General features: G+C 43.6%; 1 protein-coding gene across 2 annotated transcripts in view; it reads right to left on the reverse strand.

Annotated features, from left to right (window-relative positions):
- Positions 1 to 26,164, reverse strand: part of GALNT14 (polypeptide N-acetylgalactosaminyltransferase 14) — a 392,734-nt gene that overhangs the window by 16,693 nt on the left and 349,877 nt on the right. For both annotated transcript variants that reach the window (XM_060245496.1, XM_060245487.1), the window contains exons 9-13: positions 17,137 to 17,240; positions 13,580 to 13,706; positions 8,600 to 8,692; positions 7,248 to 7,331; positions 1,544 to 1,688 (exon numbers count right to left, since the gene is read on the reverse strand). In XM_060245496.1, the coding sequence (XP_060101479.1) occupies positions 1,544 to 1,688; positions 7,248 to 7,331; positions 8,600 to 8,692; positions 13,580 to 13,706; positions 17,137 to 17,240 (553 nt within the window). The remainder of the gene's footprint in view (positions 1 to 1,543; positions 1,689 to 7,247; positions 7,332 to 8,599; positions 8,693 to 13,579; positions 13,707 to 17,136; positions 17,241 to 26,164) is intronic.

Genomic DNA, 26,164 nt, shown 5'->3' on the forward strand with positions numbered 1-26,164 from the left:
AGATTGCTTACTTGAATATTCACCCACATAAAACCTTTTGGCATAGAGAAGGCTAGGCATGTTTTTGTGGGCAAGGCTCTGTTTTTTTGTCTTACATGGGAAAACATTCGAAGAGTGCAATCCTGAAACCGTGTTTTCAAATATCCCATCTGAAATACACCCGGTGTCTTTTTTGCAACTCCAGTTTGGCCATGGCTCTGGCAATGCACTTGATGACTACTGATGGTATAGATGTGCCTTCTCTGTGTTACTGGGAGAATGTCTGCATGGCTCCAGTTTTGAAAATGCTATCATATATGAATAGTTATGATGGCAACCTTGAAATGACCTTTCAGGCAGCTGGTCCCACAAATTACAAAATAGCTAATTCACTATGCTCAACAACTTCCTCCTGAGAAACAAAAAACTGATCCAGCCAACAGGCAATTATAGAAGGTCACTTCTGAATAGTAGTTGAACTCAGAAGTGGAAGGCTGGCAATTTCCTCAGTCCTGAGAGATGTGTTCTCACATTGCAGCATATATGCTGAAGCGGCTCTACACAAATCTGTTAGTCCTCTGAGACCTTCCTTGCACTGGGTACTATCTTTTGGAGACAAGATCTAATGTTGCAAAAGGCAGGGCTTTTTCTGCAGTGGCACTGAATGATTCCATCTTCTACCTTAACTACTTGGCTTTTGGTGCTGTGGAGATTTCTTATACACCTCAGTAGCTGAACTTCACAGGCTGCCTGATCTTTCCTGAGTTCAATCCAAAGGGCCAATTTTGGCCTTTAAACCCCCCAAAGTCTGGGACGGCCTCCTCCCACTTGAGTCTGCCTATGCCACTTTTAGTATCTTCATAACTGGCTCTGCTTCCTATATCTCACCTTCAGAGGGCCTTTTCTTTTGTGGCAACAATCCCCTCCCATGGACTTCACCTGGCATGATACCTGGTAATCTTTCAAATATGTTGTTCTTCACAAAGAATTTTTATGCTGGCCCATGTTGCTTTTATTGGTGTGTTGAGATAGTGTTTTACTGTTTTGTTGAATTGCTGTGTTTACTGTGGAAACCAAGTGAGTTTGATTTGGGAGACTGTACTATGGAAAATATATATTTTTATTATTTTCCAAAGAATTTTTGTTTGTTATTGAATCTGCAGATTGGCCTTGCTTCTGGCAATACGCTTGGTGACTCCTGATGGTATGAATGCACCTTTTCTGTGTTACTGTTTTGTTATTGCCTTCATTTTGCAGATGTCTGTTTTGTTTTAACTCTTGTATATCTTACATAATAATTGGATTTGATGTTTTTATGATATTTCACTGACTGTGTTCAGTCAGAAAAGCCAAGTGCAAGTTTTGCAAATCCATTCCACCTTAGCCATGAAATCAAGTCAGTGAATCTTAGCATGTCACTTTCTCAGCCTCCACTTATCCATTGGTAGAATGGGCTTAACTCACAGAATTTCATGATGATTGTGATAAGGACTTTTTAAAATGCCCCAACAAAAGATTAATAATATCCTTTATATTTGTTGCACTGTGCCATCCTAAAGGTTACCTGTGCCACTGCAGCTGTGGTCTTGCTGATAATGCAGGGATTCAAGATTACAACTGGGAACTGCTGTCCCTCAGACTTCTGGGCTTCCAGGCATCTCTGTCTTTGTCGTATTATCCCAGACTGGTAGAGTGATTCCTCAGGGATTCTAGAAAGAGAGACTCAGAATAAGGATAGCCAGTTTTTATTTGGTATAAACTGCTACCTACAATAATCTTATGTAGGAGAGAGGAGCATAAATGTGATGTACTGTAGTGGACAGAAAAGTTGAATTTGGACTGGGAAAATCTGGGTTTAGCTGTGAGAAAGTGCTGACTGATTTTACACTACTTTCTCTCAGCTTATTTGATTCTTATTCTACCCTTCCTACAAGGTGAACAGGGTAGAATACATGTATAATATAGTGCAGCGGTCCCCAACCGCTGGGCCCTGGATCGGTACCGGTCCATGGCCTGTCAGCAACTGGGCCACCAGCCTTGCTCCTCTCACTGTGGTGCCCTGCAGCCTTCCTGCCCACCCCCCCCCCCCGCGGTGCCTTCTCCTCCCTCTGTTTTTACAATGTTAAGCCGGGGAAAGTGCCTTGCAGGCTCTTTAAAAGCTCACCCCCCCCCCCTCAGCAGTCAGCTGATCCACGGTGAAACCACGGCAGCAGCAGCGAGCGACCGCTGAACAAGCTGTGCTGCCCTTGCCTCCAGAGGCAAGGGCAGCGCCGCTTGTTCAGTGGTTCACTCACCACTGCTGCTGTGGTGTGTGTGTGTGAGCTTTTAAACAGCCCCGAAGGCGCTTTCTCTGGCTTAAGATGGTAAAAACGGATGGAGGAGGAGGTGCTGCGGGGAGGGCAGCGAGGTTGTGCAGTACGGGAGGGAGGCCAAATTCAGTTCCCCCACCCTGGTGGCCCTGGGGCTATGGTGGGTGGGCCACCAGGCCCTGGTGCCAAAAAGGGTGAGGACCACTGATATAGTGGGTTCAACACAAGGAAGAGGCGAGATGGAAGTGATCATAGCTTTTTATTGCAGTACAGCATAGTATATGGCTGCACTCTGAGACTGCCAAACTGGGCCCACAGGGCCAACTATATACAACTCAGGGTTCCCACACAAGCACGTTATTGGATCATTCAAACCAGCAGGGGACCCTTGATTGGAGCAGGGCAGCAGGGATTTGGATCCTGCTGCTCATTGTTCCCAAGTCTCCAAGCTCCATCCTTCTGGCTCCAATGAGCCCAGCAGGAACACCCATCACTTCACTTTGGTCGGCATACATAACAACATGCTTTTTTCCCTCCATCCATTTTATCCTCACAGTAGCCCTTGTGAGGCAGCTTAGGCTGAAAGAGTGTGATTGTTCCAAGGTCACCCAGTTCATTCAAGGCTTTGTATCCTGGCTAGTACTCAAAACACTGTACCACAACAACACTGGTTTACCCCTTACTTCTTAGAGGAATTGTGAGGATAAATGGAGAGACCATCCCGAGCTCCTTGAAGGGTCTAGAACTGCATCGAATAAGTCAGCAGAATGCACTCAACATTAGATAATATTCTAATCCTCCCTCTCCCCCTGGTTTCCTATAGGCTGGGAAAATAGAATCACAGAATCATAGAGTTGGAAGGGGCCAAACATATCATATAGACCAACCTCCTACTCAATTCAGGAACAGCATAAAGCAGTGGTGGCTAACCTATGGCATGTGTGCCAGAGGGGGCACTCAGAGCCCTCTCTGTGGGCATGTGCATTCCCTCGCGCCCCCGCACACGAGGCTCGGCTCCCCCTCCTGCAGCCCCCGCCTTCCCTCCCTCCCCAGAGCTGTAATGCAGCCATGCTCCATGGCCCCCCCTTCTCCTCAGAGGTGCGATGAGCTGCGCCGCGCCGAAGCTGGACCCTACCGGCTTTGATGTGGCCGAGCGCCTTCTAATTCTTCGAAGCCCATGCAGGAGGTTTCGTTCCCCCTCACTTCCAGCTTCAAAGAGTTAGAAGGCGTGCCAGCCGCATCGAAGCTGGTAGGGTCCAGCTTCGGTGCAGCGCAGCGCACCTCTGAGGAGGGGTGCCACAGAGTGCAGCTGCATTGCAGCTCAGGGAAGGGAAGGAAGGTGGGGCCAGCGGCAGGGGGGCTGCAGAGGGGGAAGCTGAGCCTCGTGCATGGGGGGAGGGCGAGGGAGGGTGCATGCCCACAGAGAGGGCTGTGAGTGGCTTGGTTTGGAGAGGGACTTAGAGAAACAAATGCTTTCTCCAAGATGGCCGATGGGGCAGTGGGGGCTTCAAAAGCCACACAATAGTTGCGAAAGAACCATCTGTAGCTCCCGAGCCACGGTTTGGCCACCCCTGCTCCAGGTGGTAGTTGGAGGTTGCTGGCTTTTACAATTGATCTCCAGGTGATGGAGGTCAGTTCACCTGGAGAAAATATCTGCTTTGGAAGGTAGACCCTGTAGAATTATACCCTTCTGAGCATGGGGCAGAACAGGGTTGCCATCCCCCAGGTGGTGGCTGGAAACCTCCTGGGATTACAACGAATCTCCAGGTGATAAGAGATCAGTTTTCCTGGAGAAGATGGCTGCTTTGGAAGGTGGACTCTATGGAGTCATATCTCACTGAAGCTCCTCCTTTCCCCATACTCAAACTCCTTCCCCCAAATCTCCAGGTATTTCCCAACCCAAACCTGGCAACCCTAACTGGGCCTCCTTCAGAGAGACAACAGGGCACTCCAACCTTTTTGAGCTCGTGGGCACCTTTGGAATTCTGACATGGGGGGGGGGGTGCAACCACAATGCAGCCCCCAAGCACAACACACAGAGGAAAATTCCTTGCAGGTGTTCCTGCAGTTTTAGGGAGGGGGTTAGATGGGACCCACAGGGGCAGGGGTGGCCAAACTTGCTTAACATAAGAGCCACATAGAATAATGTCAGATGTGTTAGAGCCACCAGACACAGACGTCAGATGTCTGAGAGCTGGAAGGAAGTAAGGAAGGAAAATAGATGGTGGGAGGGAGAAGGGAGGGAGAGGTGGAAAGAAAGCAACTTGAACTTTAAATGCATTCTCCAAGCCACTGGCTGGCTTGGCTTGAAGAAGTGGTTTAAAGAGACAAATGCCTTCTCTGGTGGGGGCTTCAAGAGCCACATTATGTGTGTGAAAGAGCCACATGTGGCTCCTGAGCCACAGTTTGGCCACCCCTGCACTAGAGAGATGGGTATAAGGCAGCTTCACATTTTCATGTGGCCAAGACCTGATTGCGTTTCATATTTTAAAATTGCTGTGGCATGGTCCAAGCCGAAGGGAAGAAGAGAGCATGACGGGGATGGGGGGAAGAAGAGATCAGGAATCAAGCACGGTTTTTTGAAGGGATGTGGGTTTATTACAGGAAATGTTGGATCCCACTAATCCGGCAGAAACAGCAGCCGGGATCGCCTCTGATTTAGGAGTGGAAAGGGAGGAACTGTAGGCTTCCTTGCTTTCAAATATGATGCTTCTGATAGCAGTATCTGAGCAGAGCTCTTTCAAACTACAGGGACTGTAAGGGAAATTGTTGATAAGCTGTTTTTGAACTGTTGCACTGCTGTTCTGGTTTTCCAGAGCATCCCTGACAAGTGTTTGTCCAGCCGCTGCTTAAAGACTGCCAGTGAGGGGGTTGATTGCACTGCTGAACAACTCTTACTATTAAAAGGTTTTTCCTATGCCAGTCCTCTACTCTGCTGCCAGCAGGAACAGCTCCCTGCCCTCCTCTAAGTGGCAGCCCTTCTAATAATTCAAAAGAGCAATCATGTCTCCCCCTTCAACCTCCTCTTCTCCAGACTGAATATCCCCAAGTCCCTTAGCCTTTTCTCATTGGGCTTGCTCTTCATGGATACTCGAAAGTAATCTACAGTGAGCACTGTGGCACCTACTCTCTACATATGCACAGGATTGCAGTTTTAGTTTCAAGAAACAAGATATTGGATTTATATCCCGCCCTTCACTCAGGGCCTCAGAGCAGCTCACAATCTCCTTTATATTCCTCCCCCACAACAGACACTCTGTGAGGTAGGTAGGGGCTGAGAGAAGCTCTCCCAGAAGCTGCCCTTTCAAGGACAGCTCTGTGATAGCTATGGCTGACCCAAAGCCATTCCAGCAGCTGAAAGTGGAGGAGTGGGGAATTAAACCTGGTTCTCCCAGATAAGAGTCCACGCACTTAACCTCTACACCAAACTGACCCTTCTTTCTCACATCAAACTTTCTAGTTAATACAATTCAGACTATCCCTGAAGTTTCCAAGGGTAGCCATGCTGATCCATAGTAGAACAACTAGATTTGAGCCCAGGAGCACCTTAGAGACCAACAAGATTTGGGGAGGGGACACAAGCTTTCCAGCATTAGAGCTCCCGCAATGAAATAAAAGGAGCTTTGACTCTCAAAAATCTTGTTCTCTAAGGTGCTGCTGGACTCAGATTCAGCCATATAAATCAGTGGACTCCTTTCATCAACTTAATTTATTAACTAACATCACGTATCCCCTGCCTTCTTCCCTCAAAAGGACACTGTAGTGGTTTGACACACTCTCCCCTTCTCTTTTATTCTCACAATGAACCTATGAGGTGGGTTAACTCAGAGTATATTACTGGTCCAAGGTTTCCCAGCAAGCTGCCAGGGTAGAGTGGGCATATGAATCAGGACCTCCCAGATCTGATTTGGACACCCTAACCACCAGCTCCTACTAAACACACTATATTTTAATGCATTCTTTTTTCCTAGTGGCAAACTAGAATGATGTTTATAATGTATGTTACACGTTCAAAAGTAAATTAGGTGGACAGGAACACCTCTGGGAAAGGCATGTTCTCAGTTTAACCCAGACTTGTAAGCAACAGAGCAATGAACAGCCTCCATTTATTACCTCATGACACTCTCACCATCATTCTCCCATTCTGACATGTTACTATTTTGTTGGTTTCTAAGCAAATGCTATCCAGACCAAATGTTCTTTCAGTGTGTTAATTTCACTATGAATTGTTTTTTCTAAACTAAAACTTCAGTATTCAGGTTAAATTGCCATGTTGGCACTTTGCAATAAATAAGTGAGTTTTGGGTTGCAGTTTGGGCATTTGGTCTCTAAAAGGTTCGCCATCACTGGCCTAAAGCATCCCTGACAAGTGTTTTTCCAGCTGCTGCTTGAAGACTGCTGGTGAGGGGGAGCTCATCACTTCTCTAGGTGGTCAATTCCATTGCTGGACTACTCTTACTGTACCCCCCCCCCCCCCAATATCCAGCCAGTAACTTTCCACCTGTGATTTAAAACCCATTATTGCGAGTCGTCTCCTCTGCTACCAATGGGAACAGTTCCCTGCCTTCTCCTCTGAGTGACAGCCTTTCAAGTACTTAAAGAGAGCTAATCATGCCTCACCTCAGTCTGCTCTTCTCCAGACTGAAATGTTTCATAGACATTGTTCCTGGTATGCATGAGGAGCTTCTATTTTGAGAAACCCTGAGAGCGGAGTTTCATGACAATTCATGAGGCAAATGAGTCACCACATGGTAAAATTTGCACACTGAAATAACAGCTAAAGGAAAAAAAAGTGTTTAAAAATGTGGTGACTTTAATCACAAAAGAAAGCTTGATTAAGACCTTATTATTAAATGCATCTTAAGGAAGAAATCTTGGTGATTTATCATTTTTTTAAAAAAGAGATGTTTCTGAAATTCTATTATTTAAGTGGCATATCACATGAAAAACTGGTAGTACCTAAGTTCTGGATAAACATTTTCCAAATACCACTTGAAGGAATGACATTTCAAGGCCTTTCTCAGCTCTACTCTGCTCTGGATGCTGTAGAAAATAAAATATTTTTGAAATATAATTATGACAGCACATAGTGTTAAATCTTGAAACAGATTCAAGTCATGCCATAAATCTAGTCAGTGGCAAAACTTCATGGTAATTAGGAGTCCTTTAGTTCTGCCACTGACTCAGTGGGTGACTTTCAACAAGTTGCTTTGAAATCAACTGTCAAAGACCAACAAATAATTGCACAACTTCCCCCCACCACTATAATTCCACTTGAAGGATGGTGCCAAAATGACATGTCTGCTATGGATAGGTTCATAGCATATAATGAGTTAATGTGCTTGTGCAAGCAGCTTCCATGTTCATTTCCTTGCTGGATGAGGATTTCCCACAAATAGGTGCTGAGCACATGACTTGAAGCTCAATCCAATAACTGGGGCTGCAAGTACAAAACTAACAAGACTGGGGAGGGGGGGTCATTACACTGAATCCTCCTGACTCTTTCCAAACTGCTGAGTAGCACTATTGCTGATAGTTTTATCACAATATGCGCATGTGGTCAGGGAATAAACTTAGCAATACGTTGTTTTAAGAATCTCATTTAACAAACAACAAATGTTCTCCACAGCTATCAAGGTTACAAGGAGCAAGTAGGTCAAAACATAAAGTTGACCTTGATTTTGTTGTGACTATTCTTGTGTGTGTGTGTGTGTGTATATACACACACACACTATATAGAGGAATTTGGCAAGGGACAAAAAGCAAGCCGAGATAACAGACCAGGTGAAATTAGAATAAATTACTCCAGATTTTCTAGGGCAAAATAACTCTCTACTGCCCTAAGGCAAATATGGAAATAAGGATTTCAGCTGCCAGCTTCCTCTCCTTTATTTGTTGCGTTGCCCTGGGGCAGTCTGCATTCACACTGCCAGCTCATGGATTCAGGAAAGTAACTTCTCTCTTTCTTGGCCCAATAGGGTAGTCATTAAAGGAAGAGACATTCTTGGATACTGACCAGTGACATTTTTCTAGCAGAACAGGACACACATTCTTTTGTTTTTGATAAGAAAAGCCGGCATGGTTTTCTATAAGCTAGCTTTTTAATATAACAAGCAACTAAAGAGTTTATTTCTGTATACTTGCAGCATCTGCTTACTATTAACATCTAATTAACTGTTCCCACAGAAACAAAATGCAAGCAACCCAACAGCTGGACGATACTCCCATAAAACCATAATGAGGTTCCACTGCATCAAACAATTGAGTCGATCTCTTTGTGTTTTCCTTCACCGCCAGAGGGGGACACTTACTCTCCATATGGCCTCCCTTGAGCCGCAGGCCGGGCAGCATAATAGTACTGCTTATACTCATCCATCCACACTTCAGCTGTGCGCTTGGTGTTTCTAAAGAGAGATATTAAAAAATTGGGAGAAATCAAAGAAGCATGCATGAAAGAGTTTTAATTTGATCCCTTTGAGGAGGGAAAAAAGGTTGTAAGGAAGAAGGAACAGGGGAAAGAGAAATCCTCCACTCCCCCCACTCCATCATCTAGGATCCTAGGTGGTAAAAACATGAAATGCAGGACTGAACAGATGAGCACATATTTCCTCTCAAGAGAGGTAGATATCTTCTGTCAAGAAGCTAAGAAAAAACTGAGGTTGAATTGACTCTCTGGGTTTAAGAGCTGCTTTACATTTCATGCTTTGAAGCTGTACACTGGCGGTGTTTACATGTGCACCCAAACATTTAATACGTAAATTATACAGGTGTGCTCATCAGAGATCTGGGACTGGCTTCTCCTGTCTTTCAAGCATGTATGCAGCAGTCAAGGCCAGAAGATGTAGTGATAGCAACAAATAGCTTTTAAAAGGGATTAGACAGATTCATGGAGGATAGATTTATCAGTGGCTACTAGCCATGGTGATAGAGGGGAATCTCCACATTTAAAGGCACTCAACCTCTGAATCCCAGAGCCAGGAGGCAATATCAGGGCAAGGCCTCTGCCCCTCTACCCTGTTGCTGGCCCTCTAGAGGAACTGGTTGGCCACAGTGTGAGACAGGATACTGGACTAGATGAACCACTGATCTAATCCAGCAGGGCTCTTATGTTCTTAACCCTAGTTTTGCAGCTGTATGATTCTACTGTTTTAGCAGAAAAACAGGACAAAAATTGATTAACTGAGGGCCAAAATACTCATCTCTCACAAGAGTTTGCCATGCGACTTGCAGCCCTACTGCAGCTGTGAGTTTTCAGTGACAGCTCTATTTAGAAGCACCACAGGGACTCTGTTGTTAATAATAACTGAATTTCTAAGCCACCCTCCACTGAAGGGCTCAGGGTGGTATACATCATATACTTCTGAGACTGCAACACAGAGAGAGGAAGGACTCCTGTCTTCCACTCCTGCACCATTATCCCAGATGAAATGGCCCTGAGGTCTAGACCCCCTTGATGGGGCAAAGAACACCACCCTAGGCTGTTTCAGCTCATGAAAATGGTGCAAGGGGGAAGGCCAGAGCTCTTCCTCCCCTTTCTTAGACAATGTAGTGATTATGAGTAAGAAGTGGGTTACCTTCCATAAGATCATGTGGCATGGTTTATGTTTTTGAAGAACATATTTGTACTTATGTACTTATGCTGTTCCCAGTGATGTGCCAACAAAGCAAAGTCCATTGTCTAGTGAAGAGATACACAGATTATGGATGAACTCCACATCTTTCCAGAGTAAGATGAGACTTGCTTTTTTGATTTTGGTGCGAAAGTAACAACATGACTACCTGAAAGGGCCCATTATGGATATCTGCACACTCAGATTGCTGCTAATCCATTCTGTTTCTAGCACTGGCAAAAAGAGCTTGTTCTAACTCAAAACCTGCAAAAGTGAGCAAAGGCTGACAAATTTCCACATTGCTAGTTTAGTGGAAGCGTATGTGAAGAGCTGTATGTATAAACAGCCACTGGGAAGGAGTGAGGCTTACACCTATCTTTGGGTCCTTCAGGCAAGGCTATAAAATGAAGCTATTTAAAAGAGTTTATGGAGCAACAAGTGAGTCCCATGGTGCAGAGTGTTAAAGCTGCAGTACTGCAGTCCTAAACTCTGCTCACGACCTGAGTTCGATCCCCAGCAGAAGCTGGGTTTTCAGGTAGCCAGCTCGAGGTTGACTCAGCCTTCCATCCTTCTGAGGTCAGTAAAATGAGTACCCAGCTTGCTGGGGGGGGGAAGCGTAGATGACTGGGGAAGGCAATGGCAAACCACCCCATAAAAAGTCTGCCGTGAAAACGTTGTGAAAGCAATGTCACCCCAGAGTCAGAAATGACTGGTGCTTGCACAGGGGACTTTTTCTTTCCATGGAGCAACTTGATGCTTATAGATGCTGCAGTGATGGCAGCCAGCTGCCAATGCAAAAGCAGTACAGCTGGTCCATTCCCTATGGATACTCCACAGGTGGAAACAACATGTGCCCCCCTCCAAGAAAGCTCAGATGCCATCACAAGTTTGCCAGAGTCCATAGGAACCCCAACTACACCCACCAATCAAACAAGGTCACTGATGATGGCCCTGTAAGTAGCACACACAGGCACAGCCAATCGCAGCCCACTGACTTGGGCACTACCCTTAGACAATGTTCCCCCTCCAAAAAAGGAAAGACTCAGCAACAGCTCAACCCCAACAGAGGCAGGCAGTCTTAGTGCCCTTCTAGTCCATAGGGGAAGGGTACTCATATGGGAGCAGGATGCAGCAAAAGTGCACCACTTCAGGTTGAGCCTCTGGAGAGAGGGTATCTATTAGGATTCTGAAATGAGACAATAGTCCCGGTATAGACTTTGCTTTCTCCCTTAGAAGTTGGTGCTAAGTGCTCTTTCTGTTCCTTTCCTGATACTTGAAATGCAACATTGCACACTCCATGTGCAGGGCAAAGGCCTCTGAGAGAAAATCCAAAGCCACACACCCTATCTACCAAACACAGGACATCCTGGTTAGGGTTTATGTAGTGCTGGGGAGGGCAACTGGGTGCAGGGGAGGGGTTTGGCTGCAGCTGGGAGGGGATGATTAGATGCAACTCTAGTAGGCCTCCTGTGTTCTGCCAGGGCTTTGGGAAAGGACCATTCCTGTAGGGGAAGGGGAGAGGCCTTGGCATGCCCCACTGTATAGGTGCCTATGGACTATGCTGTGGGTTTTGATGGCATAACTTTTTGCTAGTTTTGGGTGGTGATACTAAGCTGGTATGGGTTAGGGAGTCGGCTAACTCCTGCCCTGCCTGAGTCCACCTGTTTCCCCCTTGGTACAGTGGCTTGCAGTAGTGTTGCTCCAATATGTTGCCACATTTGCACCCAGCTGGGGTGCAGTACCACCAGGACCCTCCACCAGTGCATCTCAGAAATATGTTGGCAGAGAAACTTTGTTGGTTCCATGTGTGCATCCAACCCCCATGCCCCCCCCATTTTGCTGTGAATTATGTGCTTTACAGATTTGAAAAGATGATATTTTTGTATTGTATTTATTGTTGTTATCCGCCTTGGGTCTTGAGTGTCAGGGCAGAAGCAGAGTAGTGCCAATAAATAAATAAATAAATATTCAAGGTTCAGTCCCTAGCATCCCCAAATAAAGACTCTAGGGTAGTAAGGATGAACACGAAATTTGCTTCTAAATCAAAATATATACTATTTTGATCAACTTGACCTGTAATTATCTGATTGGCCACAAGGTAGTTTCACAAGTCAGGATGCTAATTGCATGCCCCAGCCCCTGTTCTTGGCACCCTGTGGTAAAATTACAGGTCCCACCCTGACATCATATGGGTTACTAATCTCTCAGGACCAGTAGTTATAATTCCAAGACACTGACTTATTTCATAGCCCTAATATGCAACAAAAATAGTACATATCTCAAAAAGACAAATTAGTGTATCGGGGTCTGTACCTTTCTGTCAGCCTCTCAGATCTATTTCAGCTTTCACTTTTATGTCTCTTCTCACCTCTTTCCTAGAATACGTCAATACCATCTCGGTTGCTTCCCAGAATCTACCATGCCAGTTTCTTGCAAGAAGAATAGGTGATGTATGCCTTTTGCATTCAGAAGCATAAAAGCAACTCAGTTCTGGTGGTGTGTATTTTACAGCTTGTGCTAATAGATTTTCAGTGAGAAGTCTTCTTTATTCAGTCTAGCTTGGTCTTTTCCATCCCCTTTGCTTCTCCTTCCCTCTCCCCTTCTGTTCTTCAGATGATTTTTTTTAATTTAAGGCTTAAGCAAACAGTTCAAGAAGTCTGCATTTCCTTTTTTCCACACTTGGTTATCTGTCCACATTATGACTTGCAGCTGATCAGTGGGACCATTAAGTATTGCACTTATTCAGCACAATTCAAGTATTTTTAACATGTCTATATATGTCTGGGGTTTCCCTTCCACAATGGCTGTCTCACTGAATTCAACAAAAGCAGTATTTCCATGTGTCCTTCTTACCTTGCTCATTATGAGATGTCCTTGTATGGATGCACATCTTAAATATCTATTAATGCTTCCAGAGGACACTATGTCATTAAATACATTTCCTTACAGTAATTCTGCAAGAAGCTAACACAGTGCTGCTAAATTTTAAAATAAAAGTTTTATAGCAGTTGCACCAGCAATAGGAGTCACAATAATACATGTTTTTGATTGTGCATATTTTGATCATCTTCGCGCTGAATCATGGATTATTAGTGCACATTAGACTAAAGTATATATGTACAAAAACATCTGGGCCTTGAATAATTCTAAACGTAACAAGGATCCTTTTCCATGAATTGGCTTACTGGATTTACTTCATTTTTGTAACATTAAGTTGTGTAGTTGCAAAAAAAAAAAAAGGTACAACATATGGAAAGCATTTTTGAAGCAGTTGTTCTGACAGAACAAATGCACAAAGTGTTATTAAGTCTTACTTTTGCTCTGCTTTCTTTCTGTTCTTTTCCTTTTAAGAATGATTCTACTAGCTGTGCAGTGCTGGATCTTTTTGCAAAACCAACACTTCCTGGTACTAGTACAGTGAATGGAAGTGGTCTTGCTGGCAACTGGTACCATATGGAGGAGGTTACTGCCCATACTTACTTTCTGCTCCTCCTTAATGTGACTTCAAGGCCAGTGTATTATAAAAATACAAGGAAAATATGCATTTCCATATAGGATTCTGAGTTTGGAAACACAGACAATGCAATGTAGTAAATAATCTGTTTTGCTTGTGGCTTTCCACAGAATCTCTGTTGGTTTCAGTTAGTAGAGTGCAAAAACATGTAAATGAGAAAGACATACTTTATATAGGTGTTAGCATTTCCCTCAGGGAAGGTGTAGGGATGCTTCTTTCGGAAGACGTGCCCGACCCGACTACAGGGGATGATTTCCAAGCTTCCTCCGCACATCCACACCCGGAATGAAATTTCTGTAAGAGATTCTGTTTCAGCTTCTTAAAGTCATGCAGCAGGCTCTGTTCTGGCTTTATCTCATCTCTCGTGTTACCTTTTGCCACACCACATCAGGGAAACTCATTATCAGAATGGGCTTTCCTAAGCTCATTTGCAATCTCCTTGTAGGACAGTTTGATTTGTGATGTCACAGAGAAAGAGCCAGGGTGTAAGCAGGACTCTTTGTATAGAGCAGGGCTCACATCTCAGCAAGCATCTTTCTGTTTCTTATCATTATTCATCCAGAGTCTCCTAACGAAGGGTTTGAAAAATGCCAGAATATGGGCTGTATGCCAGCATTAAAAAAAAGTTCAAATATTTTGAGTCAAACTCAGCACCATTATTTTTACTTAATCCACACAGTATATATAGTCTACGAAAGTACACAAAGGAGTCAGGCTGTCAAGCTCAATGTAACTCAAGATTTCACATACTAATGCAATAGGGACTGCAGGCAGCATGTGTTGTTTTCTCTGGAGGCATCTCCCTCCAACAGATTCTGTTGGGGTAAGGCAGCCAATTGGTGGCAAAGCAACTTGGTGCCTTGGCAGCAACAACTGTGAAAAGGACTTCCTGGCACAACTCTTGCATTTGCTCTAGAACCCAAGCATAGCCTCTGTTTATCACATCACCAACTGCAAGAATCAAAGGAGAGCTTTTGTTGATTTGTTTGCTCCTGCTGGATTCCAACAGGCTCAGCCCTGATTACTCCCAAGCTTTGCCCATAGCTCCATCCAGGCATCAGCACTTTTTAAATAAAGAAACTGGCAACACTACCACACAGAGGGCATTTCTCTTGCCTTTGCAGTATGTGGCTTTGCTCACTTGCTCATGTTGTCTGGATCTCTTGCTCTAACAGCAAAGAGTTTGACCAGTTGTCCTTTGGGCTCATTCCAACTTTGCAAGTCAGTTTCTGTTATGAAAACAGAAGTAGCCCTTCAGATAGGAGAACTAGCCACACTGCTCCTTTAAGGAATGGATTATTTATTATGGTCAAAGACCAGCACAATGCTCCTTTCAGGATCCATCTCCTACCACAAAAGAACAACTGCTGAATTCTCCTGTTGATTTTGCACCAAACTACTCCCTGGCAGCTACAAGTGCTTTCAGTTATTTGTAACAGCTGTAAAAATGTAGTAAAGTGCTACTAGTGTCTACCAATCTTACACACAAAAACATATACCATGAATAAAGCTGTGATGTTTGTTCTGCTTCAGACCAACATGGCTAACCCCACCTGAATCTACCTACCACATAGAAACACTTTTCATACAAACAACTCACTGCCATTAATTAAGTCAGGAACAGTCAATGGCACAAGGAGACAGTGGGAACCAAGTGACACCTGCAATTCCACATCAGGTTCAAAAGCAAAAAGTTTCAATCATTCTGTGCTGCCTCATTGCTTGCTGCTATATCCCATATGTCTGCTCTTTATGTGTTTTTAGATTCTGCCCAGGGCTTTGAGCTAGTGCCATCCTATGCAGAGTTATACCCTTCTAAATCCATTGTCTTCAACAGACTTTGAAGGGTATAACTCTGCTTAGAACAGCTTTGCTAGTCTTCTTCATTGTTCACAGCTAGGCTATGAAGTTGGAAGAACCTCTGGACTAATTCACCTTTACAGAATCCATGTTTCCAGTCTATTTAATTACTTTTTTTTGTTTCAGGATAAGAGGAACTATTAAGGGACAAGGTATATTCCATAAGAAGGTCAAACAAACAGTTTCAAAACACAGCTCTTATACACGCACTATGATAAAAGGCTTCCAGGGGAAAAACAACAATGTCAGACAATGGATGGGATTATTGCAAAGCAGGAGCATCTGTTTCTATGGATCACTGGCAAAGCTGCTACATCTGCTAAGACACAGGATTATTTTTCCTTGCTAGCTACATTCCCTAGAGGTGTTGAAGTATTAAAAGCAGCTTAAGATCTGTCTCCCTGACATCCCAGTGCCTCCCTTGCTCTTTCAAGGCTGCAGACAACTCCCTCAGATTTACAGCCTCGTTACAGTCACAAATAATTTTTTTTAAAGGGAGAAACAGCAAAGGTTGAGTGAATCTTTCAGCATGATAGAGGAAAGGGCAATATCACTTCTTACGCTTCCTGCAAGAAAGTCTAAGAGGTGTCCCCAGGACTGAAACAGGGTAAGCTAGCCTTGCACAGAGAGCTACGTTTGAAAGATTTATGACAGGATTCATACTAAACCTCCTTCTGCCTCAACTTCTCCTTTCCCCTTATCTATAATTGTCCCTATAGGAATTCCCCTAAATGATTTTCTGTTCACATATATGAACAAAAGCTCATATTGAACAAACGTTGTTAATCTTTAAGGTGCTGCTAGACTGTTGTTTTATTTTGGAGAGACAGACCATGGTTGCACTTGTCATTAGTCATTGTTTATGTTTGTGTTATCTGGGACATTTCAAGGACAGCCACAATCAGCAAAGGACCTGTTACTGATAATGGTAATTTTAAGCCTTTCCCCCATCTCCAGCACTTCTCCTAGTCTTGGTATAACACAGAGAAATTTGCCCCACAGATACGTTTACATGACGTTGGGGTCATTCATGAATCAACAAAGCAAGGCACCTTTCCAGAGCTAATTCATGTATGACCTGTAAATCTGTTGCAAGGGAACAGATGGATGAGTGGCTACATTCAAACTTGGAAGATCATGAACAAGTACCACCTATCCAATATTCATTTGTGGTCCTGCTGAGATGTAATGCTCCCACATGCCATCCTCAAGGGGTTACAAAAAAGTATGCACTAACCTCTTAAAACAGAACACTGAGAACCCATAACAGATGCTTTAACTCTGCCCAAGTAATAGCCTCTCCCATGGCCATCATAAAGTCATCCTGCAGATGAACAGCTCTAATTCAGTCTCTGCTTGGTGACACACTAATACAATACACTGCACTAATTAGAGAGGTCTCAAAGGAAATCCCTACCAGACCTTTGGAATTAACTTTGATACGGCCCATTTCTCTTCTAAAATGCCTTCAGTGGCTGATGGCGCATCAGATCTGTGTATACCACATTTTTTTCACACAAAGTTTGTCTTTTTTTGTGAACAGATTGCCTGCCTGCCCTTTTTTGTCCTCTTAGAGAGTGTGAAGTTGATAATGGCATGGGGAGATGATAGTATATATGTCAACACATCATGAAGAAGTTGCAAGGAGGGATGGCAAAGACAGAAGGAGTCTTTAGAATGTTTGTAGCACTTTAATAAAGAACCTATCTTTGTTTGGCTAGATTTCTGTCAAATTAAAAAGTGGGATTTCTTGAGTGGTGGGCATTTAGCTCCACCAAGAGAATGCTGATAGACAGCCCTCACCCCTCCACCTCAAGTCTTCAAAAGAAAACTTGCTCATGGATGTAAAGTGACAATGGCTCACCAAAGTTCTCTCCACCCCAGATATCCATGGCAGGGTCATATTTCCCAAGATGGTTGAACCAGGCCTTATCAATCACAAAAAGTCCCCCTGCAATGATAGGAGTCCTGCATGGTTTGGAAAGAAAGAAGAAAGAAAGTTGCTCAGATATGGTACAGAAATATTAGCGCTGCACACTAACAATTCAATTAATATTTTTAAAACAAGTACATTTCTATTATCTATACACTAAAATCAAAATTGGCCAAATCTTTGAATACTTAAATCTGGTGACTGGAGTTGTGAACAGGCAAGACAAATCTTTCTACACACTTGAAAAAAGCCCCAGGTTTGCAGAAAAATGTGAAATTAAAATGCATTGGTTAAAAACTGCCAAAAATGATAAAAAGAGCATCTGTTGCTTTAAACAATGGATTCCCTCAAGGGCTATTGCTTGGGAACCACAGTATTCCAAACTTGGTTGTGTCAATAAAAGGCAGGGGGAGGGCCTTTTCCAGGACTATTTTGGTCTTTGAGGGAGGACTCCTTGGAGACAGGCTAGGATTTGCCAGTTCCAGGATGGGAAATTCCTGGATATTTTGTGGTGGAGTCTGTGGAAGGAAGGGTTTAGAGAAGGAAGAGGCCTCAGCCAGCTACAAAGACACAGAATCATCCCTCCAAAGCAAGCATTTTCTCCAAGGGAACAGATCTCTTGTCTGGAATTCAATTGTAATTCTGGGATATTTCCAGGTACCACTTGGAGGCTGACAACCCTAGGCCTGGAAGCAATCTCTGGGTGGCTTGATACCACCCTACTTGCATGATTCAAGTAGGTCTGGTTACTTATTACTGTTCTACAGCACCAGCCCTATGAAAGCCAGTGTGGTATAGTGGTTAGAGCTTCAGATAGGCTTGCCAGTCCCCAGGTCCCAGTGAGGGATCCCCCAGTTTTGTAGGCAGCTTATCCCCGCTGCCAGCCCGCTGCCCAGAGGGGACAAAGCCTTGCCTCAACAGTCACCATGTGCCCTTAAACCTCTGCAGGCTTAGAAGACACTTGCAACTGTTTGTGTTTTGAAATGTGTGCCTTTCAATCTAAGTAGCAGGAAGGCAAGGGCTGGGCAAGCAGGCAGAGCCACAAGTGTGTGAAGCTGTGAGAAAGGCAGAGAGCAGAGTTCTTCTGTTTTGCATTAACTTCAGAAGTCATTTCAATAGTAAAATGGATAGGAAAGAGCTAGAACCTGATTATGGGTTGGAGGAAAACACCACCCCCTAGGCTGTTCTCTTTTCCTGTTTGAAAAAAACTGGCTGAAATACAGCAGATTGTTACATTTAGCTACTCCTGTGAGCAATTTGTCCCAGTGAGATCACAAAAGTGTGGGCTTGCAAACTCTATTTATTTTGGCAGCTTTGTGAGTGTGTGTGCATGTCCCTTTAAAAAACACTTAACTTTTAACATATGTAGAAACTGGAATGCTTATGCCAAATTGGTACGGAAATTTGGCATAAGTGTTCCAGTTTCTACATATGTTATAAGTTAAGTGTTTTGTGTCTCCTTGCTGAGCACATACATATGAAATACTTCAATCTAATGGCAGACCTTAAGAAAATGGGAAGCCTTACTGAAGTTGCATGACCACAAGAGCTGAATACATTTAGACCCCTGAAAAAGGACAGTGGATTCTGAACCTGACTAATTGCCAAGTCTGCATTTTTTCACCTTAGGCGGGCGAGGCAGTTGGCCCCTTTCCTGGAGCACAACGATCTAGCAACGGTGATTCATGCCACGGTCACCTTGAGGTTGGACTACTGTAATGCCCTCTACATGGGGCTGCCCCTGTGCCAAACCCGGAAGTTGCAGTTAGTGCAGAATGCTGCTGCTCGGCTGTTATTAGGGCTCCCAAGACAGGAACACATTCAGCCGGGGCTTCGGGACCTGCACTGGCTGCCAACAATATACCGAGTCCAGTACAAGGTGCTGGTTATTACCTTTAAAACCCTATATGGCCTAGGACCTGCCTACCTTAGGGACCGTCTCTCCCCACATGTTCCCCAGAGAGTACTGAGATCGGGTTCTCAAAACCTGCTTGTAATCCCCGGGCCAAAGGAGGCCCGTCTGAAATCCACCAGGGACAGGGCCTTTTCGGTAACGGCACCTTGCTGGTGGAACCAGCTGCCGGAAGAGGTGCGGGCCCTGTGGGACCTTGGGCAGTTCCGCAGGGCTTGTAAGTCAGCCCTCTTCCGGCTGGCTTATAACTAACTGACATTGGAACTTCATGGAAGGTTGTAGTGTAGCATCTTGGCAGATCGCTGTTTCTCCCTTTCTCACAATACAAGAACTCATGGGCATTCGATGAAATTGCTGAGCAGACAGGTTAAAATGGATAAAAGGAAGTACTTCTTCACCCAAAGGGTGATTAACATGTGGAATTCACTGCCACAAGAGGTGGCGGCGGCCACAAGCATAGCCACCTTCAAGAGGGGTTTAGATAAAAATATGGAGCAGAGGTCCATCAGTGGCTATTAGCCACAGTGTGTGTGTGTGTGTGTGTGTGTATATATATATATAAAACATTTTTTTGCCACTGTGTGACACAGAGTGTTGCACTGGATGGGCCATTGGCCTGATCTAACATGGCTTCTCTTATGTTCTTATGTGCTTATATGTTTTATTATTTTACTGTTTTAAATTGTTGTAAATTAACGTGTCAAAATCAAAATTTGACTTCGTAAACCCAACAATTTTATCATCATTATATTTTGCCAGAATTTGGGTCATTACCCACCAGTCCGGGGAGAACCCTCTTTGTTCTAGGTCTACCTTCTTCCTTATTTTGTTATTCTCATCTAGTAAATCTGAGTATCTTAGAGACTTTCCCGGAGACCACAATTGTGGCCGAATTGATGCCTCCATTGGAGATATCCACCTGGGCGTTTTATCATAAATTTTCCTTTTTATTTTTATCCAGGTTTGCAGTAAAGATTGGCGAATTAAATGATTTTTAAAATAGTTTTGAGGTTTCTGGATATACCACATATTGGCGTGCCAGCCAGCTTGTAAATCAGCACCTTCTATTGCTAACACACGAGAGTCTTCTAACATTTCCCAATCTTTCAACCACCAGATTGAGCAAGCTGTGTGATAAATCTCAAAGTCGGGTAACCCAAGGCCTCCATTCTCTTTTTTATCAGCTAATATTTTCCAACCAATTAGGGGCTTCTTCCCCTGCCAAACATAATTTTTAGCCAATTGATTTAATTTCTTAAGGAAAGAGTCTTTCATAGCAAAGTTAGCCATTTGAAACAAAAATAAAACTTTGGGGAGAATATTCATTTTGAGTAATGACACTCTGCCCATGAATGAAAGCCTCAGATTAGCCCAGCTTTTAAATAAGGTCTCAATTTCTTTTAATAAGGGAACATAATTATTTTCATAAATAGCACTGCACTTGTCTGAGACGGCTATACCTAAATATCTTATTTTTCTCTCTCTTTTGAATCCTGAAATTCTTTCAAGATCAACAATAGCTTGTGCCGTCATATTTTTGGTTAGCAAAGACTGGAAAAACGATCAAGAAGGTTTATAATTACTTACTACAATTAAAATTGGAGGATGAAACGGTCAAAAACGTAATGGTAAAATGGTCAATGAACTTAAAGGGTAATATAATGTTGGAACAATGGGAGATGTTATGGAGGAATAACTATAAGATTATAAAACCTGTCAACTATCGGGAAAATTTTTTCAAACTCTTCCATAGGTGGCATATCACACCGGTGTTATTAAATAAAATCAACCATGATTTCCCACCCAATTGCTGGAAATGCGGAGTAAAGATAGGGACCTATTATCACTTATGGTGGACATGTAAGGTATCCAAAAAATATTGGAAAGGTATTCATAAGATATTGACTGATATACTGAAGGTTAACTTTCCGCTTAAACCGGAGTGTATGTTATTATCATTAGTCAGAGGGACGGTCCCCCGAGAGGATGAATTCATTGCAGTTTATATCATAACGGTGGCCAGAATATTACTGGCCCAAAACTGGAAATCCAAAGCCCCTCCAAAGAGGGAAGAACTAATTTATAAAATTATGCAGTTGGCTGAAACGGACATATTGGCTAATACAATACAAGGTAAATTGAAGGAGGATGCAATAAAAAGATGGGAAAAAGTATATTTATGGTTAGGGAAAAACTAAAGATAAGTTAGGATAATTGAAGCAGTATTATATTTATCTAATAATGTCAGTATTATTAAAATCAACGATGACTTTTCTTTGAAAAGGAATACAATAAGTTTAGTTTTGGGACTTTTATGCCACAGTAACACCCTAAACGGGAAGAAGGAATGTTGTTATAGGATGATGTTAATCCTATAATTCTTAATGTGGGTTGAGTGTGTTGTTCAAGATTTGCTGTATTCAATTGAGGTTTGTTTATGTATTTTTCATTTTTTGTTTTGTTATTATGCTTCAGGTATTATTGTTTTGTATCTATGTACTGTATGGATGAATAAAATAAATATAATTATAAAAAAAAAATAAAAAAAAATAAATTGTTGTAAATTGACGTATTTTTAAAGCCAAACTTTATGTTAGATTTTATATGTTGTAAGCTGCCCTGAGCCGCCTTGGCGTGAAGGGCGGAATATAAATTGAAATAAACTGAAACTGAAACTAATTGCCAACTATCCATAGGGTCATCTATAGAAATATTTATGTTTAGGTCATTGTACATCTTCCGATCTGTATATATGTTGTTTCTAGTATCACTTATTTGCCAGTGATACATGGTGAATTTTTGGGAAAATATGGATTTTTGATAAAATATTTTAAAACCTCCAGGTGGGGGCTGAAGGTCACCCAGAATTACAACTCTCCAGATGACAGAAATCAGTTCCTCTGCAGAAAATGACTATTTTTGAGGATGGACTGTATAGCATTCTATCTTGCTGAGGTCACTTCCCTGCCACAACCTCAACATCTCAAGGCACCACCCCGAAATCTTCAGGAGTATCTCAACTTGGAGCTGGCAACTGATCTTTGTATTTGGAAAATCCTTTGTGATTCCAGGCAGGGCGACAGCCAGAAAATTCCAGTTGGGGGGGGCCCATGGAATTTTTTTTTGATTGAGGGGCCCCCCTCTGGCGGCCCCCCTCTCTCTGTTGCCACTTCCCCCTCCAAGGCTCTGGTGGCCTTGCCCCCCTCCGCGCGGCACCTCCCACTCATGCACCAAGGGGGTGAAAAAGTAAAGAGTGGGCTCCTGCGGCTCTTGAAGGCGGCCCCCCCCCGCTGATCATGTGATCACTGGGAAAAGCTGCGCAGAAGCCAGTGGTGTCTACGCTGGGCCAGCGCTGAACTTGCTGATCATGCTGGAAAGTTGGCATAGACACCGCCGACTTCTGTGTGGCTTTTCCTGGTGATCATGATCGGTGGGGGTTGCCTTGCAAGAGCCCCAGGAGCCTGCTCTATACTTTTTTCCCCCCTTTGTACGTGAGTGGGTGGGAGGGGGGGATGCTGTGCGGAGGGGGACAGGGCCGCCAGAGTCACAGGGAGAAAAGTGGTGGCGGAGAGAGTGGGGGCCGGGAAAAGGAAGGGCCACAAAGGTCCGAAGGGGGGTTGGGGGGAGGGACAGCCCCCCCCCCCCCGTGGCTACAGGCCTGATTCCAGGAAATCTCCAGGTCTCACTTAGATGTTAGCAACCCTAGAAGGAGATAAGCAAGCAGGAAAAGGAGAGAGGCTATGGGTGGCTTTAAGGAAAGGGAAAGGAGTGGGGAAGGGAAAAATGAGATGACCCCTGCAAGTCCTTTTTGATTCCTGCTTGTTTCTAACAACCAAAGTCAGCCAAATGTGAGAATACTTGTGGGTAAAAAATCCTAAAATGATAAAAAGAGACATTGCAGATTTAAGAAACAGAAGCCTTCAGTTGCTGTTGCTAGACAACCATAGCATTCTTGGTTTCTGTCAATAGACTTTGTTTCTGTCAATATTAAGCAGGTGGGGGGGGGCAGGGTCCTTCTCAGGGCTCTTTTGGCCTTTGAGGGAAGACTCTTAGGGGCCAGGCCCACCTGGCAGCAACCACTGGGTGACTTGATACTACCCAACTTGCATGACTCCCCTAGACCTGGCTGCTAGCTACTGTTCTATGAAAGCCATTTTTCAAAGCCAGTGTGGTAGATCTTCAGAGTTGGGCCTGGGAGACCCAGGTTTGAAACTGCATCTTGCTGTGACTGTTCACTGGGTGATTTGGGGCCAGTCAAACACTTTTGGCCTAATCTACCTTTCTAGGTTGTTGTGATGATAAAAAGGAGAAGAGAAGAATAATATATGCTTTGGTCCCCACTGTGGAGAAATGTGGGATATAAATTAAGTAAATAAATAATGAACAAGTGGAGACCCCCCAAAAAATGTTGCATAATGTATTGTAGTTTGTTTTAAGTTGTAATTGCATTTTTTAAGTTACAATAGGATTTATAGTTAGATATATAATTGTTCTGTATGATACTGACAAGGGATCGTTGTTTCTGACAGAAAAGGGCAGAAATTCTTTCAACTGTTCTGAGAGGTGTCCTCTTAAGGGAGAAGGCAGCTTTATGGCAGCCTTCTGTGAAGGGAAGGGACAGTTGTGAAGGGAGCCCACTTTCCCATTTGTTTTCCCCTTTTTCTTTATCAAAACTGGAAACAGAGCCCTTTAGCCTTGCTCGGTTCCCTTGTGCATAGTCAGCCAGCTGACTGAAGTTGGCTTCAAAGAGGAGTTTGCCTGGGAATTACAATCACTTTATTTATGTGAGGTGAGATTTCAAAGATGGATGTACTGGGTATTGCAGGTCTTGAGATGCTACAGGTGTACTGTACCACTCTCTTTCTGAGTACCCTTGCTAAAAATAGCCATTTAAATGGCCACTGGTTTACCAATGAATCATCCTGAGGCACCTTTGCATGCTTAGTCTCTTGCTTTATCATAGAGAACTGTGTGGCTCCAGTCTTCTTCTGCCTGCAATGAGTCCACATTCACCCACACCACCACACAGTATTGTCTTTGGCAACTTATCTGTCAGGGTTACTAAAGTATGTTCTAAAAGGTGATGTGTATGCCCTGACCTAGATAGCCCAGGCAAGCCTCATCTCATCAGATCTCGGGAGCTAAATCAAGGTCGACTCTGAGTAATACTTGGATGGGAGACCTCCTTGCAATACCAAGTCGGGAGGACAAGGGCTGGCTTTATTCAGCCATCTCTCTGAATATCCTCCAGGCTCCAAGAAGAGGTCAGTCACCAGATGTCAACATGACTTCTGGGTGAAGGAAGTCACAAATACACACAAATACAAAAATACAAAATATTTAAAAAGTGGTGTGAACAAACTGACACTAGTTGGAGGAAATCCCGTCTCCTCTTTACCTGCCCCCTACCCCTAAGTCACTGTGCTTGCATTCATCAATGACACCCCAACTGTCGTTTTATAACTTCCCTCTGGTTTCTAATCAGTCAGAAGAGAGAAACAGTGGGATGGGAAGAAGCAATGGCCAAGTTCTTGAGGTGGTGGTGGGGGGGGGAGGGAAGCAGTTAAGAAGGCAGAGAGAATGGTTTTAAACTACAGTGGAACCTACAGCTACAGAGAATGGGGTGAGAATGAGTCTTCTCTTCCGCTTGCAAGGCCTTGCAGTTGCAGGCTCAAATGTCCTTTTAAAATGTTCCCCTTATATTTAGCCATTCATACTGAAGGAAAAACAGCATTGGAGATGGGTGAGTGGCAGCGAGGAATCCTCCCCAATCCCAGCTCCACTTCTGCTTTTGCTTCCTCTCCTCTTCCCACACCCATTATCTCTCTGTCTCTTTCTCACCCTCAGCCAGTCAGTCTTTCTCAAGCTGGTGGAGGGGGAGAAGCAGTTAGAAGCCTCCCCTCATGAGAAAGTTTTAAGAGGACAGCAGAGCTCACAGCAAAAGAGGAAGGAGTGAGAAGCTCAGATGTCCTTTTAAAACACCTCCCTAATTTAGCCATTCATAGTGCACCAGCAGTCCTCCCCAATCCCTGCTTCAGTTCTACTTTTGCTTCTTCCGAGTCTCTCTCTCTCTCTGGCTATCAACCAGTCTATCTCTCACTGTCAATGTGGCAGGGCCTGGAGTAGATTCCTGTGGCAGCCATTTCAAAAGGTATGGTGGGGTGGGAATTCAGCCCTCCCCAAGTTGTTTTTTTAAAAAAACTTTTTGGATTTTCCTACATACCCACAGAATCCCTTGAGTGAGTAGAAAAATCCATTGGGAGAGAGTGTGCCCTTTGTTTATGGAAATAAGTATCTGCAGGTAGAGGGGACTGTTGAACATTTAATATTTAGATAGAGCTGAAGATGGGAGGAAGATAAAAGGTGGGCTGATGAATGGCTCAGGAGGAAAGAATGAGGCAGGGAAGGGTGAGAGGATATGGGGGTTGCCAGTCCCCAGGTCCCAGTTCTATTTTGCCACTTTGTATTTTTAATAATTGATTATATGACAACCACTTTTCTTCGCCTATCTCAGCCGTTATTTTTATTACTTCAGCTGGCACTAACCATAACGGTCTTCTCTCATCTCCATATTTCTTGTATTTCATCCATGTATTTAATAAATTATTTCTTATATAATGGTGAGAGAAAAAACCGTCCATCTTCTTTTTTTCTTGTTTCAAGATGATGTATAGATGCTACATGACTCCTAAAAAATTGGCAAAGATGAATAATAAGATGCCAGACAGATGTTGGAAATGTAAAAAGCATGAAGGTTCTTTCTACCATATGTGGTGGACTTGTGAAAATGTTTTCACAGATGATTCAGCAAGAGATTTCTAAGATCTTGGGATATGAGTTTAATAACGTTGCAGAGACTTTTTTGTTGGGATTACAAATGGAAAAATTTCCAAAAGAAGATAGAACTTTAATCTGGTACTTGCTCTCAGCTGGGATTGGATTATAAAAGTTATGACATGGAGTGAAATGGACAAATTAACAAGAATATTAAGAGACTATGATTTGGAAGTTTTTAAGACAGAGTGGAAAAAGTTTAGAAGATATGTA

Source organism: Heteronotia binoei, chromosome 1 (genome assembly GCF_032191835.1).
Source record: "Heteronotia binoei isolate CCM8104 ecotype False Entrance Well chromosome 1, APGP_CSIRO_Hbin_v1, whole genome shotgun sequence".
Lineage (NCBI taxonomy): Eukaryota > Metazoa > Chordata > Lepidosauria > Squamata > Gekkonidae > Heteronotia > Heteronotia binoei.